The sequence below is a fragment of the Epinephelus moara genome, chromosome 6, assembly GCF_006386435.1.
Source record: "Epinephelus moara isolate mb chromosome 6, YSFRI_EMoa_1.0, whole genome shotgun sequence".
In the NCBI taxonomy this organism is placed as follows: Eukaryota; Metazoa; Chordata; class Actinopteri; order Perciformes; family Serranidae; genus Epinephelus; species Epinephelus moara.
Window position 1 is genome coordinate 18737565 of NC_065511.1, and position 17727 is coordinate 18755291.

The window sequence follows — 17727 nt, forward strand, 5'->3', positions numbered from 1 at the left end:
CGTCTGTCCGTCCTGGAAGAGGGATCCCTCCTCAGTTGCTCTTCCTGAGGTTTCTACCGTTTTTTTTCCCCCGTTAAAGGGTTTTTTTTGGGGAGTTTTTCCTTATCCGCTGCGAGGGTCATAAGGACAGAGGGATGTCGTATGCTGTAAAGCCCTGTGAGGCAAATTGTGATTTGTGATATTGGGCTTTATAAATAAAATTGATTGATTGAAATTGAATGCTGACACGTGTTTCTCCTCTGGCTGAGGAACTAGATGACAACTTGCGACTGCGATGAGAAATTGAAAGGATAAGAGAATGTCATTTGAAAAGAAAAAAAGAAGAAAAAAAAGCACCATTGCATTGATGGCATTAAGCCACCATCACATTCATGGCATTGAGCCTCATAGCCTTTGCAGGTTAAGCATCATCACAAGGTGAATTTTGCTTCTGTCTTTTCATGATACACCATTGATTTTATCATTTGACCTCAACTATTTCTGTGTCTAGCTCATTTCTGCGTCAGTACTCCATATATTTATGGAGCCGTAGAAGCCACTGCATTATCAGCAACACGGCACTGTGAATATTTCACAATAAAAAGCCTTGTGTTAAAGGCGCTGTATAAAAGAATGTGGCCAAAACGGTTACTGCACTCAAATTCAAAATACTGCCGCGAGTCATGTCCGCCCCCCCTCCCCTACAGATTCGAGGTTGCTGGACAGCAGCACGCTGGAGACTGATTTGTTTGCCCACGGGTGGCTGCCGTGGCAGGGCTGCGTCGCCGCGTCCTTGATCTTCGGTTTTCCAGCGGACCCTTGGAGCAAGTCCGGCTAACGCTGCTGCCAGGATACAGCTGAGGAGAAGCTGGCTGTACTGGGACACTGCTAATGCTGCATGATTTGCGGACTGCAAAAAAATTTTTTAGATGCAAATATTCTGGCTATACTATTGTTGTCGGTGAGATCAGTATGTTATATGAACATTATTCCTTAGTCTCTGTGATATATTAGGATGATTTTACGACTATTTGCTTTAGATTTCTTACATATAGCTCCTTTAACAAAAGAAGGGATTTTGTCCACATAAACATTGTCAGGGGACCTTTATTTTGAAATGTGTTGAGTCAATATACCTGTAGGTTTTTTCATGTCTGTGACTGATATAAACATTAAAACTGTAGTGAAGGGCGGTACAATGTCAATATGAGTATCAAAAGACTGTTTTCATTGCCAACTTGTTGCTGAAAACACGTGTGGCCGTATAAAAAAATAAAAATAAATTGGAAAGTCACAAGACTCCTGTTGTCTAGAAGTTCCGCAGTTGAGCAGCAACCAAGCCTACCTGTGGTCCAGGTGTTAGCTGTCTATCTGTGAAGTCTAAGGCTAATGTTACCTTTTTCAAAGCACCTACTGGATATCTCATTACCACTGATTCCCAAGTAGTCTGCCATTGTTATTGTTTCCAGCTAACTGTTTGGGAATTGCAGAAAGCATCAATAAGCATGCACCATCTGAGAAGATTACGTCATCAGTTTCCAAACACTCTGTTTTACATGTCTGCAAAGATAAACTGTAAATAGACTTTTGAAAAAATATCTGTTTAAAAAAATATCTGGATATATAAAGACAGGGCCTTAGATACTGATGATGCTATTTTTGTAAGAAATACAGGTTTTTGTGAGGACATTATGTAGATACCCAGTGCACTGATTTCCTGTAACTTGCACAATTAATGTAGAACCTTCAAAACTAACATAAGACAGCAAGAGCTGTTACCTGGGATTAGTGTTGCCATTCATGTCATTGAGGGAGTTTCCCATACAGATGTCAGCACCACTGAGCCTATTGTGGCAACAATCTTCTCTGTTGATGATGATGACAGTACTCTTTTGTCCCAGCTCATCAAACGTCTCTGTTACGTCAGCTTTGTGTCGGCCCATACCTGCCCACATACGGAAGTCGCCAAGGAAGGCGGAATTTCATCTCCGAGGTCTTTGTTTGGAACTGAGCTCGCAGTTCACAGCATATCATCGCAGTTGGTTTCAGGTAAGCTAATTGGAATAAATTGGTAGAAAATACCTATGTTGTTTATTCTGTGACCCTGGTGAGTGGTGAGGCATGACTGGGTGTTTATAGCACAGGTCCCCACCAGCTAACGTTAGCTAGTTTAGCTCATGTTAGCTAACACGCTACAACTGTGGTGTTTTCATTTTATTTTCGCTGGTTGACGTTATCTGCTTATCTGGTTATCGTGGGCACTCGTTTTGGGTTAAAGTAGAAGTGCCTGGAGCTGCCACCCGTGGTCCCGGGCAGGGGAACTGCCCATTGGTTTGACAGCCCATTGGTTCGACATCCCATTGTTCCGACCATATTAAACCCATTGTTCTGAAGTCCATTCCGAAATCATCATGATGCCCTGTGGTTAAGGTCTGGTTAGGTTTAGGCACAAAAACCACTTGGTTAGGGTCAGGAAAAGATCATGGTGTGGGTTAAAATGAAAAAGAAAGTGACAAACACATAAGCCATGAGCCTGCTCCGCCTCAAGCCGTTCAGCACTGCGGACAGTCGGACTAATGGGATGTCGAACCAATGGGCTGTCGAACCAATGACATGGACCCCAGGGCTCGAGACTTGGGATCCACTCACCTATGGTCCCACCCGGCCTGACCTCCACAGCCCTCCCTGGACGGATGCACAAGTGTGGGGGAGAAGAGCGGAAAGGACCGCGGAGGGCAGGCCGGGCAAGCCAACACTGTGTATCCCAGAACAGGTGCTGAAGTGTGGGTGAGAGGAGCGGAGAGGACCGCAGAGGTCAGGCCGCACGGGCCGACACTATGTATCCCAGAACGGGTGTTTAGGTGTGGGTGAGAGGAGCGGAGAGGATCGGAAATGGTAATGTATAGTTACCTCGGCTTCATCAATCAAATTACGCGTTACTGCCCAACACTGATTATAACTATTTAATAAGAAAGTAGTATTTGGATATAGCAAAAGAATAAAAATAAACTTCAGGTTGCAGCCTCTGCTAGGAAAATTAAATGGTCCTAAAACTGCGGACCTGAAACTGCAGCCTCCGGTACTGCAGCTTTACCTTACTCAATTTTGCGGCTCCGTGTGAACGGAGATCGTTTCAATAATGTCGTCATATGAACGCGGAAGTTTTCTAAAATGCAAAGGACAGACCATTTTTAGAGAAACCGTTGTCGTCTAAACAGGGCCATAGCGAAGTTTAAGGATGCATTCGGTATGTTGTTAATGTGATTTTATGGGCAATTTATCAGTCGAGGTCTCCTCCTCTGCAAAGCAAACTGACCCGGTGGCTACAGGTAATAGCGCAGTTTTGAAACCACTGTTTTTCCGAGATGAAGGACTGATTGTTGAGCTGCTGTTAACAGTTAATGGAGTTAATGGAGTTAACGGATCCCGCTATTTAACCGTTTTGTAGGGTGATCAAGCCTGTTTATTTTGGATTCACACTAAAGGACTTTTACTCAGCATCCTGACATCAAAGATAATTGGTGACCAACCACTGGGTCACTTCAACTCAACTGATAAGCTCTCGACAACCCCCACCTCACCAGATGTGGCTGGAGGGTTTACGACACGTCACAAACTCTGGAAACGAAACAAAGGGACAGACTCAGCCACATGGTCTGAAAGGTGTTTCAAACGTAACTTTATTATTTAACATGTTGGTGTTATCCAGGAAGAAGACTCTGACACGAGGTCCCCTATGGTGCAGACATCTGTGTGTACTGTATGCTAATGTGACAACACACACCTTTCCCTGTGGTTGTCTTTTAAGAGGACAGACAGAAATGCGGATTCCAGGAACCAACATGTGTTGATTGTAATTTTATGTTTCACCTTTCTTTCTATTTCAGTGCATATACATACACATGTGTATATATATCTGATGTTATAACATGATCCCCATGTATAACATTTAAATCTGAATTAGAAGTGTCTGTTGACCACTTATTTATAAGTTGGTAATATCCTGTTACAGACAATGTGTGTTTGGTACCATTCAATAGCAGACAGCGCCTCGTTGGTAAATATGGAAGCATTAGAAATGTTCCAAGCTTCATTAACTATCTAGGAAGCAATTAAAGTAAATTAAACTTTAAACTAGAAAAGGTACAGGAGGGGAGGAGTGAAATGTCCCGCCAGTGACAGTGAACTGCTCCCACTGGACTCAGCCTGACACAGACAGCTGGCAAGGCCAATGGGGGCCATGCTGGGCCCCATCCAGCATGGCCCCGCCGGGCAATTTCATAGCATCCTGAGCAGAACTGAACATGCTAGAACCCAACAGAAAGAACTTCATGCCACAAAGTCTGCCTAACTCCTGTGTCCTGGACCAACAAGGTCAGGACTGAAGAAAGGCAGACTCCTGCATGCCCACACTGGGTGTGTGAAGATGACCGACATGGAGGGCCAAGCTCACCCGAGCCAAGGTTGCCATGTGGGCTCAGGAAAGCCCAAAAGTGCCCAAAGGCTCCAGGAGGTTCGACCGAGGAGAAGAGAGGGACCAGCTGAGTGGGCTGCCCCGTGGGACAGCACCAGGAGCAACGCTGCTTTTTCCTCTTCCCCCTCCAGCGCATCTTCTTTCTGGTCTGCTACAACTCAGGTGAAACAACATCATTTTCCTGTGCTGGGGTTTGATGCGTAGTTTAATAAGTATGATAGGGAGCATTAGATAAAACTAGGATTTCCCCTAAGTTTTCAGATGTTTCCTTTTGGCTTCCCATGCCTCTCAGCTGTTGAATGGTGCTTTTCACAGTTCATGTCAAAGCTTCCTCTGATAATTATCTCACCATTGCTCACTGCTTCATCTGGTTCACTCTGGTCATTCATTCATTCATTCAGTAGCATCGCTGTATTCATTTCATTCCACTCATAGTTGCATTTATTCATTGTCTTGTCTGTTGTTAGTTGTATTGTGTCTTGGTCTCCTGTGTCAGTAGTTTGGAATAAATGTTTGTCTATAAAGTCGTTGTCTTGGTTTTCTGTAGGATTACATTCAGTCACTTTACGGGTGCAAAGATTCTGGCTACTTGAGCTCTATTTGAATTGACAATTGATAATTAGTAATTTCCCCAAAGTGCGTTAAACATTCTTGTCTGATCAACAAGAGGTGTGGTTTTATTAGTCTGACTATGAAATTATATCGCTGGACGAATAATTAAAGTGGTTATGTTTAATAATTCTTATTAACATCACTTTTTCCTAATATTGAGCTAATCAAACCCTACAGTATTCATGGTGAAAAACGTAGGCACCTGAATAAACTGTTTATAATCAAATCAAAATTTACATATGGTGGAGAATTTCGGCGAGCATTTATTTAATAAATGCTGCCACAGAATAAATTATAAATTATGTAACAATCAATATTTCCTACAGTTTCAACACTAAAATAAGCAGAGTGACGGACCCAAAGCCGTCAATCTGGCTAAAAGACAGCTAAAATGGTAAAACAAAAAAACAAAAAAAAATACAGTGGTTAAGTTGGGATTTGTTTCTTGAAGTTATGTGCTCATCAACTTTTCTGTCTCTTGCAGGCTGTCAGGAGAAGCGGACTGGCCATCAGATATTGTTTGTGGAAATTTGAAAATGAAGTTTGTCAAACTGACTTACACACGAAATAGGGTAACAGCTATTTTTAAATGTTAGCATCGATTTTTACATTGGATTGTAAAATATTTGTAGTTTGAAAGGTCCGACCTAAATGAATAAAGGTCGTAGTTAAGGAAACATAAATATTAATATAGAAGGAACGCCCACTGAGCGCAGCTTCTTTTACTGATCGTTTGAACGTCGTGTGGTGGTCATTTTCGATTAAAGGCCGACGTCTCAGCCGACTTCGGCCAGATGTATGTGTGCTATCTGGGCAGATGCTTGCACGATTTCAATCAATGGCCTTTTCAGGGATGCCATCAAATGTCAGGGAGGACTGTAAATTAATTTTAAAGGTAGTCAGAGGGAGATGCAGAAGTATTAGATCTTTTGATCTGACCAAAGCCACAAAAACAGGCAGTCAGCATACCAGATAGTTTATGGTACAAATCACCAGTTGGAGAAGTGTTTCATGAAAGCTTACCAGCTACATGCAACAGTTTTGGTCTCTGTAGCTAATTCTCCCTTTATGACAACTGTACCAGTGGTCGATGTTTTCACATCCCACTCATTTATATTTTGTTAAAGCTTAATGTTATACATAATTAAAGGAGAGATGCTTTGAGTGACAGGCTGTCTGTCTGTCATCAGCTTTACAGTCAGATCCACCCCTTGCTCCTCCACAGTGCCACCCTCATGCCCAAATATGGTCACTTGTGGTTCCAAAAACCAAGATGGCTACTGCTGAAATTGACAGAATAAAACAACACTATTTGTGACTAAGATGAGCATTATTATCAAATTATCTTTTATTTTTTCCCTCCTTATTAGACCTTTTTTCTGTTCCTCCCCAGCTCCTCTTTCTCTCTGCTGCTCCACACACACAAGCCTGTTGGCAGCAATCAGTGATCCAAATCTGAAGCCTAAATTCCTCTGTTTAGATGGTACAATGATACAAGACAATACTATCAACACATCTCTGATTAAGTCTAGCAGATAATATTCTATGCTAAAAAAGACAGTTTCTTGCTTTTTCAATTGAGCAAATTATTTCTTATGCTCGCACCTCTCTACACCTGGTCAGGATGCCTGAGCTATTGCCAGATTACAACTGACTGCCCTGTAATAATAGAATAGGTACCCATTAGTTAAAAAATAACAATGGTACAACCAAAAATGTATAAACATTTGTAATCAGCTACTGTATATGCTGTTTTTTGTATCTGTTTGTATGGTGTGCTTTAAATGTCCTACAATGATACCCATTTAAATAAAGAGCCAACCTGGGACACACACACAAAAAAACAAAAAAACAGATGAATGACTTTTAAAAAGTCATTTTTATTTTGCAAGTGCAGTAGATAGTGAATCAAAATTATGAAAGATTAATGACAATACATGATGCCAGACAAGAGTGCTATTGTGCTCTCTATCCTCAAGAGGACAGTGGCACAGACTCAGGAAATGAATCATTTAAGACTGAAGAGCGCCTGTAAAGTCAACTGATTTCCCCATTGACATTGATTTTATGCAAAAAGACAAAACTTTCATTAAAGTAAATGTGTCAAATTTTACAGAAATTGTCCCTTAAAATTTTGTAGTTGTTTGAGCTGTAGAGTATGAAAACACTTGCTAATCTTTTTAAATTAATAATCATCTCTGCCTCTATGTAAATTCTGTAAATGTAATATACTAAGTTATTTCTTTCTTTATATTAACAAATATTTTGTCAATTACTTTCCAATGTGTTGCTGTAAGGGAGTGTATACTAATCAGTGTATCGAGAGAGTAAACAAACAGTAAGATTGTATTCATTTGGACGGAGCCAGGTTCACTATTTCCCTCTGCGTACAGTCTTCATGATAAATTAGGATGAAGGTGACAGGTATAGCAATCACTGAACTACACAAACAGCAAACAGCAGAAAGTAAGAGTTGATGTCATATAAAAGGACCTTGCAGAACTGTCCAAACTACATTGACATCCATGTACATTTGCTATGATGGACAATCAAACACTGGCACAAATATTTATTGGAAAAGAAGCAGAAACAAGCATAGATTAGCATGAAAAATGAATGGATATGAAAATGAGGGATCATTTCAGACTCAGGTGCAGACATATTCATTGCAATCATCTCATTCTGTCCTGGTGACTTCCACCTCACACAGTGTCAGGTATTGTGTTCTTCCAGGAATCACAATGTTCACATACTGGCCCTCCATTCCATTACACACAAAAGTTTGTGAGGCCCCAGCTGGGATAGAATGGATAACAGCACACCTGAAGAAAAGAAAAATGAAACAGTTACAGATGATGCCTTTGCACTGAAAACTCTGTCTTTCTAATAAGAATATATGTAGATATCCAGTGCACTGATTTCCTGTGACATACACACTAAATTGTAAAATGTTCAAACCAAATATGAGATAGAAAGTGCAGTTACCTGGGATTAGCATTGCCATTGTCATTGAGGGAGTTTCCAATGTGGATCTCAGCACCATTGAGCCTATTGTAACAACAATCTTTTCTGTTGGTGATGGTGACAGTGTTAATCTTATATGTCCTCAGGAGGTCCAGTCTCCACCATGGTTTTCTTTGACAGTTTGTGTAGGTACAGGACCCTTGATTCCAGTAGCTTGCCCGACTTCCATCAATGGCCCTTTCAGCGACCCCACCACTCAACACGGAGGACTGAGTCACTCGTCCAAACTGAGCAATATTAGAAACTGGACAAAGTAAAGAAAAAAAAAATATTAAGGGTAATCTGGGGAAGTTGCAGGAGTATATGATCTGATAATCTGACCAAAACCACCAAAAACAGGCAATCAGTATATTATTGTATAATTTAGGTGGTACATATCACCAGCTGGAGGAGGATTACCTGGAAGCTGACCAGTGACTTCCACCTCACACAGTGACAGATATTCCTTTCTTCCAGGAATCACAATGTTCACATACTGACCCTCCATGTCATTACACACAAAAGTTTTGGAGGTCCCAGCTGGGATAGAATGGATAACAGCACACCTGAAGAAAAAGAAAATGAAACACAAGTATGAGTAAATGATGTTATTGTTACCAGATCAAAACTATGCATCGTGCGCATTCATTTTTGGATACAGATGATGCTTTTGCCCCTAAAACTCTTTGTTTCTATTAGGAATATATGTGGATATCCAGTGCACTGATTTCGTGTCATATGTACAATAAATGTAAAATGTTCAAACCAAATATAAGATAGAAATTGCTGTTACCTGGGATTAGCATTGCCATTGTCACTGAGGGAGTTTCCAATGTGGATCTCAGCACCATTGAGCCTATTGTGGCAACAATCTCCTCTGTTGGTGATGGTGACAGTGTTAATCTTATATGTCCTCAGGAGGTCCAGTCTCCACCATGGCTTTCTTCGATAGAGTGTGCGGGTACAGGACCCTTGATTCCAGATGCTTGCCCGACTTCCATCAATGGCCCTTTCAGGGACCCCACCATCCAGCACGGAGGACTGAGTCACTCTTCCTAATTGAGCAATATTAGAACCTGGACAAAGTAAAAAAAAAAAATTATTAAGGGTAATCTGGGGAAGTTGCAGGAGTATAATGATCTGATGATCTGACCAAAACCACCAAAAAGAGGCAATCAGCATATTATTGTGTGATGATCCCTGTGTCATCTAGGGAGAGTTTGTCAGGCCTGTCTCTCCCAGGCTGACTTGATTGCAACTCAGTGCACCTGGGCCTGGTGCACTGAAAGTGATAAAAGCTGTGCTCATTCACTCACTCTCTGCTTCTCCCTACAGGCAACCACTCTGGTCTGTTTGTTGATGTTTTAGTTTCTTTGCTTTCATGCACTCTCCACTATCTACACATACACACTCTCACACACCCATCATTTAATACTCACACATAATACTGATATCACTGACGTTCACACTCCATATGTTGCTCTTATTTAGTTATTTGTTAATTTGGTCTAATTTGGTTTGATTTGCTTCTAATAAAATATCCTTTGTTAACTGTTAATCATGGTGTGTCTCCCTTTTGTTATGGCCACTTGAGCCGGGTCGTAACAATTGTATAGTTAAGGTGGTACATATCACCAGCTGGAGGAAGGTTACCTGCAAGCTGACCAGTGACTTCCACCTCACACAGTGTCAGGTATTGTGTTCTTCCAGGAATCACGATGTTTACATACTGGCCCTGCATTCCATTACACACAAAAGTTGTGGAGGCCCCAGCTGGGATAGACTGGATAACAGCACACCTGGAGAAAAGAAAAATGAAACAGTTACAGATGATGCCTTTGCGCTGAAAACTCTGTCTTCCCAATAAGAATATATGTAGATATACAGTGCACTGATTTCCTGTGACATACATACCAGTGTAAAATGTTCAAACCAAATATAAGATAGAAAGTGCAGTTACCTGGGATTAGCATTGCCATTGTCAATGAGGGAGTTTCCAATGCGGATCTCAGCACCATTGAGCCTATTGTGACAACAATCTTTTCTGTTGGTGATGGTGACAGTGTTAATCTTATATGTTCTCAGGAGGTCCAGTCTCCACCATGGTTTTCTTTGACAGGTTGTGTAGGTACAGGACCCTTGATTCCAGAAGCTTGCCCGATTTCCATCAATGGCCCTTTCAGGGACCCCACCACTCAACACGGAGGACTGAGTCACTCGTCCAAATTGAGCAATATTAGAAGCTGGACAAAGTAAAAAAATATATATATATATTAAAGGTAATCTGGGGAAGTTGCAGGAGTATATGATCTGATGATCTGACCAAAACCACCAAAAAGAGGCAATCAGTATATTATTGTATAGTTTAGGTGGTACATATCACCAGCTGGAGAAGGATTACCTGGAAGCTGACCAGTGACTTCCACCTCACACAGTGTCAGATACTTTCTTCTTCCAGGAATCACAATGTTCACATACTGGCCCTCCATTCCATTACACACAAAAGTTTTGGAGATCCCAGCTGGGATAGAATGGATAACAGCACACCTGAAGAAAAGGAAAATGAAACACAAGTACGAGTAAATGATGTTATTGTTACCAGATCAAAACTATGCATTGTGCACATTAATTTTTGGATACAGATGATGCTTTTGCCCCTAAAACTCTGTCTTTCTATTAGGAATATATGTGGATATCCAGTGCACTGTTTTTCTGTCATATGTACAACAAATGTGAAATGTTCAAACCAAATATAAGATAGAAAGTGCTGTTACCTGGGATTAGCATTGCCATTGTCACTGAGGGAGTTTCCAATGTGGATCTCAGCACCATTGAGCCTATTGTGGCAACAATCTCCTCTGTTGGTGATGGTGACAGTGTTAATCTTATATGTTCTCAGGAGGTCCAGTCTCCACCATGGATTTGTCTGGCAGTTTGTTTGGGTGCAGGACCCTTTTTTCCAGACGCTTGCCCGATTTCCATCAATGGCCCTTTCAGCGACCCCACCACTCCACACGGAGGACTGAGTCACTTGTCCAAATTGAGCAATATTAGAAGCTGGACAAAGTAAAAAAAAAAAAAAGAAATATTAAAGGTAATCTGGGGAAGTTGCAGGAGTATATGATCTGATGATCTGACCAAAACTACCAAAAACAGGCAATCAGCATATTATTGTATAGTTAAGGTGGTACATATCACCAGCTGGAGGAGGGTTACCTGCAAGCTGACCAGTGACTTCCACCTCACACAGTGTCAGATACTTATATTTTCCAGGAATCACAATGTTCACATACTGGCCCTCCATTCCATTACACACAAAAGTTTTGGAGGTCCCAGCTGGGATAGAATGGATAACAGCACACCTGAAGAAAAAGAAAATGAAACACAAGTATGAGTAAATGATGTTACCATATCAAAACTATGCATCGTGCACATTCATTGTTGGATACAGATGATGCTATTGCCCCTAAAACTCTGTTTCTATTAGGTATATGTGGATATCCAGTGCACTGATTTCGTGTCACATGTACGACAAATATAAAATGTTCAAACCAAATATAAGATAGAAAGTGCTGTTACCTGGGATTAGCATTGCCATTGTCATTGAGGGAGTTTCCGATTTGGATCTCAGCACCATTAAGCCTATTGTGACAACAATCTTTTCTGTTGGTGATGGTGACAGTGTTAATCTTATATGTTCTCAGGAGGTCCAGTCTCCACCATGGATTTGTCTGGCAGTTTGTTTGGGTGCAGGACCCTTTTTTCCAGACGCTTGCCTGATTTCCATCAATGGCCCTTTCAGGGACCCCACCATCCAACACGGAGGACTGAGTCACTTGTCCACCTCGAGCAATATTAGAAGCTGGACAAAGTCAAAAAATGTTATTAAAGGTAATCTGGGGAAGTTGCAGTTTTAGATCTGTTGATCTGACCAAAAGACACCAAAATTAGAAAATTATTCATCATGAATAATTTCATTGAACCAATTAAATAATATAGTATAGTATAGTATAGTATAGTATAATCTCACCACACTGGCCACTTGTCTGTCCTAAAACAGCCAACAAGACAAAGACCACAGCTGGAGTCATCATCCTGTGAAGCAAGTTGACACTCATACAATCATATCAAACCTCCATTTTAAAGCCTCTTCATATATTTCTACACATGCATATACGTTCATATACATAATGTGCACATACATTCTTAACACAAACTAACCTGATCAGGAAAAAAGCCACACCTGACCACCACCTTTACATATAATTTCCGTCTTTACACACTCATGTCCAAATCTACCTGTTGTGTACTTTTCTTGTACCTCACATCCCTCCACTCTATAAAACATCAGCGGGCCCCGATGTCAAGTGTCTGCTCTCTGGCCTTTCTCAAATGCTCAGACACGCTTAATGAAACATTGCCTTCCTGTTACAGCAGAAATCTTGTGTTGCAAATGTGTTCACACTTTTTAAATTGGTTTCACACATTTTCAATCCCTTTTTTTAAACAAAAAAAACAGTTAACACAGATCTCCTAGACTCAAAACTATTTTGGATTACCTGTGTTAAACAAAAGGAAAACATATACTCACAGCTAATAAAAATTTCTCGAATAATTATGAATCTCTACTGCACCTGCACATTGCATAACTCTTCAACCAGCAATCAGTCTGTATCCACCTATAAATGATGCCACCTCTGTGCTGCTATTGGCAAGCATGGATCAAAGAGGAAAAAGGGATGTAATGAGACGAAGAATAGAAAGAACTTTATTAATCCCCGAAGGGAAATTCAGCTACCAGGCAATGCACAGTAAAATAGACATAAAATAAAATACGCTAAAATAAATGCACAAATACACATTAAAATAATATAAAATTGTCCATTAAGAGAGCATTATTTTGCATTTCTGAGTTTGAAAAGTATGAAAACAAGACAATGTCAAAACCTGTATGGCTGTAGTGGTCAAAGCAAACACGGGTCCTACTCTTGGTGCTTACAATAGGTCTCATATCATTTCAACGACAGTTGATGGGCACAGAAAAACACAAGAAGGAATGAATGAAGAAAACTAGGGTTTAGAATCTCTTGTAAAATCATCTTTGGAGAAGAGCTTACAGATTACCCTGTGATACGCTTACTTGCCATTTTTGGCACCTGCTATGACTATGCAAAGTATCCACACATGGTGCAGGCATGTAGCATAAATTTCTACAAGGTCAGCTGTATGTTTTATTTTATTGCGCAGTGTGCAATGATTGACTGAAAGAATGTATTCAATTGACCACAAGTTTTGTCGATTGATGAAAACATTTGCTTTTGTTGTGTGTTTTATTGTTTTGTGAGTGTTCTGAACGGACAAATGTGTTTCAGCAAATGAGACAAACTCTAATGTTGGTTTCTTTTTGTTTCTTTGTTAGGTTTTTCCAATAAGTATTTTTTAAGACTGTTAAAAATATAAATAGCAATTCCTCTCTGTCTCATTTCCTCTTCTTTCTCTCTTTATCTCCCTCCTACCTACAGCATTTTCAGACAAGACAAGTAACTGACACATATTTACTAGGGTTGGGAATGATTAACCAATACGACCGGATATCCGTTTTAACAAGCGAGAGATACGGCTGCGTCGGTAGCAGCCTCCTCAATCGACACGAATCAGCCATGAATCCTTAGATGAATCGATTGTAGAGTCATGGATCGGGTATCGCGAGACTAGCAATCGGTTGACTGGCTTTAACAGTTTGCATCGCTAAAACAACGTGAGAGTCGGCGGCATGCTCTGTAGCAGGCATTACTGACAACGATGATGGATGTAAACATCAGCGCCAGCTTGACCAGTGGAGATGAGGAACAGAAGCTAATGCTGGTTGGATAAACCAGGGAGCAGCCAAGCCGCAGCAGAAACTAAAGGCGAATCCTGCCGGTTGTGGGTTGAACGGGGGTCACAGACACAGACAGAAATATGTATGCCTGTCAAATACGGCGGCCATAGTGCCCACACATTTCCACAAACCTCACCGCACTTTAGGGACTGTTCTTTACTTGTCAGGGGAGGAGGGTGGCTGGTTGATTTTTATTTTATTTATTTATTTGATTTTGATCCCCCCTATGTGTATCACTTATTGATGCTGTTTTTGAAGTATGAATAAGTCAATAAGTAATTTATTCCATTGAAATATCATTGATGTATTATAGAAAAGTGATTTATCTTTTTATAAATGACAGAGTGTAGCAAACAGAGAAATAGTCTGACATGCTGTCAGTGATAAGCTGCTAGTCATCACAGTCCATGATATCAACTAATAACAGGAGATGTCAGATTCTGCCCCTACATTGCATGTTATTATTTTATTCTGCTTTATGTTTATATTGTACAGCGTTATAATAAACTTTATTCCAGACTCAAGTCCATATAAGATACATACAAAACCACAGACAATACCATAAAAACAACACAACAAGTAGGTTTAAAACACTTAAATTTGACTTAAAGTTCACTTCACTTAAAGTTTAAAACTTCTTCTCATTTTTATATTGATCCCATCCAACAAAATGATGTTCACTCAGCAAGACTTTTTTTGGTCCATGTCTAAAAATAAATACATTTGACATGTGATTTTGTTGTTGTTTGTCTTTTTATTTTATTTTTGCCAGTGCCATACAGCAACAATGCTTGGGGATGTGGTCTTTTACAAATTTGAAAATACTGTAAGAATGTCACTTTTATAGAATTGGCTTCTTTATTTTATAATGTATGATTAATGTCTACATCAACAAATGTTAACCACAGAATCGTATCGTTCCTACACTGTATCGAATCATTCTGTATTAAAAATATATCATTTTTTAATTTTATCGTAACCTGTGTATCTAGATACGTATCGAATTGTCTATCACAGAGAGATTCCCAACCATAATATTTACACACATAACTTGTTCTTGTAGACATCAAGATCTACACATCAAGGTTCCAAATAGGAATTAAAAAACATCAAAAAGAGAAAATGGGGCATGACCACAAAAACAAAAACTGTTGTTTTTGTTGATTTAGCTTTTGATTTTTTATTTTTTTTTTGACCAAAAATTACATATGTTAGAAAAAAACAAACAAAAAAACAAAACAAAAAAGAAAACAACATAATGATCAGTAATTCTGCCAAAGACCTACCTGGATGCTGTTGGGCTCTTGGACACCCTGGAAGCAGCTGTGATCTGCACAGAGCACAATGGTTTATATACTATTGTGCAGTGTGACATGCGACTGTTTAATAATCCAGTGTGTTGTGTTGTTTTTGCTCTTTAAATATCAATTTGCCTGCCTCACCATGTGATACAAGTGTTCATGTCATCTTTTTCTGACAGGGCACACCCTGTCTTTCTCAAATAATGATTTAAGTTTGTGCTTGGTAGCAGAGACAACACACAGCTCCATACAGTTTATTATTTATGGCTGACATTTGATACTAATGTTCATGTCATCCTTTTCTCACAGGGCACACCCTGTGTTTCTCAAATAATGTCTGAAGTTTGTGCCAGGTAGTAGAGAACACACAACTTCATACAATGCAAGTCACACACAGGTCTCAAATCTTTACTCTGGTGAGAATCAAGCAAGGGGAGTCCTTGCCATTAGTCGAACATGTTGAGGCAAGTTATGGCTCAGGTCATGGCAAACTCAAAATAACATAAGCTGTGGTGGTATGTAGTGGTGGTATTTAACTAAATACATTTACTCAGATACTGTAAATACAGACGTGAGTCTTCACTTCTCATGCTACTTTCTATTTTCTACTAAGCTGTAGTTATGAGTTAAATTACAAATTAAAACTTTGCACACAAAAAATATGAAAATTTACAATCACAGCTAGAACTATTAGTCAGTGTTTTTTAGAAAAATAGACTTGGACTGTTGGTTGGACAAAGCAAACACTGTCAGTCATTTTGGGCTTTTGGTCATTGTGACTTCTTATTATTTCCAGAATTTTTACAAACCAAACAATCAATTAATGGAGAAATGAAGCTCTAGCAAAACTTAAGTCAGGAAGACAATACTTTCATGCTGTGTAAGTTTTCTTTCTTACCCTGCCATACACTCCTTGCACCAATGCTCACTTACTTTGCACTGATTCTTGAGAGTCGGGACAAAACACGTTTTAAAAAACTTTTTTTAAAAATGCACACTATATTAATTAGAGTTATATGTTTCTGCAGAGAAAGGTCTTAGCTATTTAACCATGTAAAGGAACAGGTTCTAAATAAAAACACATTTTTAACAAATAAACATGTTTCCCTTCAGAACTGGATTTGTGTCAACTCCGTCAAACACACTAAAAAGTATACAATTTTAATTCTTCCATTCCAACAAGAATCTAAAGTTCTGAAGTATGTTGTAATAGTGTTTAGTTACTCTGATATGTAATAAAATACAATATATAAACTGAAGTTGTGATTTCACACTATTCTGAAAACCCAGATTTCTAAATATTTGCATTTTCAAACTTTGTTTTTAATTTCAATATTGTAAAAACAAATTCCTTAAATAAATAAAATATAAGAGGATGTAGATCAGATGGTCCTTTATTACAAAAAACAACATAAACTGAAGGAAGAATTTTTTCCCCAAAAAAATTAACAAAAACATACATGTGACGGTGTTGATGAAGATCTGATGGTGTTGACAAAAAACTGACGGTGTTGACAAAAAATGTGTGTGCATTGCTGATAATTGAACTAATGTGCTTTTTAAACACTACTACTAAAACTACTCCTTGTTATTAGAGTATTGAACTTACTGTAAAGCAAATTATAATAAACATATTGCACATACACCATTTCCAACTATTATAAATTACACCGTTTCCAACTATCAAAAAAACAATACGGGAAACCAGGGGCCCTCTTCCCCTACACCACTTCCTGCTCTCCTCTTTCTCATCCACCTCTTCTCCTCTTCCTTTCCCCCTTTGTCAGTAGTCATCTTCTTTTTAAAGTGGCGTGTGTGTGTGTGTGTGTGCGCGCGTGCGCATGTGCGTGTGTGTGGTTAGGTGTGTGTGGGTGGGTGTGTTGGGTGTGTGATTGCCCTGCACTGCCTACTTCACACTGGGTGTGATCTTAAATTGTCTTTCCTTCTCTTGCATAGCATGTTGGCTCTCTTGGTCACTGTTTAATTTTTCTCTTCTCTTTCGTTGGTACTCTCTATTTCTTCTCCTTTGCTCCTCAACTGACAATTTCTGTCTAGCCATGCTTTCTTACAATACAAATTGAAATAATGAAAAATGTACTTGAATAAGACAGAATCAGATTTTTATTTACTTGACATGATTGACTGATTAATTGATGGATGGATGTAAAATCCTCAAGGTGCGGTATGTAGTTTTCATAACCAGATTTTGTGAAAATCTACACACTGGCTTCTCATCTCTCTCTCTCTCTCTCTCTCTATCTCTGTCTCTACATATATAAATATATATATACACTGAACAAAAATATAAACGCAACACTTTTGTTTTTGCTCCCATTTTTCATGAGCTGAACTCAAAGATCTAAAACATTTTCTATATACACAAAAGACCATTTCTCACAAATATTGTTCACAAATCTGTCTAAAATCTGTGTTAGTGAGCACTTCTCCTTTGCAGAGATAATCCATCCCACCTACAG

General features: G+C 39.4%; 1 protein-coding gene across 1 annotated transcript; it reads right to left on the minus strand.

Annotated features, from left to right (window-relative positions):
• Positions 1-7711: 7711 nt before the first annotated feature.
• LOC126391154 (uncharacterized) lies at positions 7712-15271 on the minus strand. The gene is made up of 13 exons (XM_050045679.1): positions 15236-15271; positions 12703-12773; positions 12099-12163; positions 11648-11930; positions 11285-11430; positions 10843-11125; positions 10470-10615; positions 10029-10311; positions 9722-9867; positions 8862-9144; positions 8489-8634; positions 8051-8333; positions 7712-7887 (listed from the first exon to the last, which is right to left on the minus strand). Exons 2-13 carry the CDS (start codon positions 12708-12710, stop codon positions 7743-7745), a joined length of 2217 nt encoding a protein of 738 aa, XP_049901636.1. The 5' UTR covers positions 12711-12773; positions 15236-15271; the 3' UTR covers positions 7712-7742.
• Between the last annotated feature and the right edge of the window lie 2456 nt (positions 15272-17727).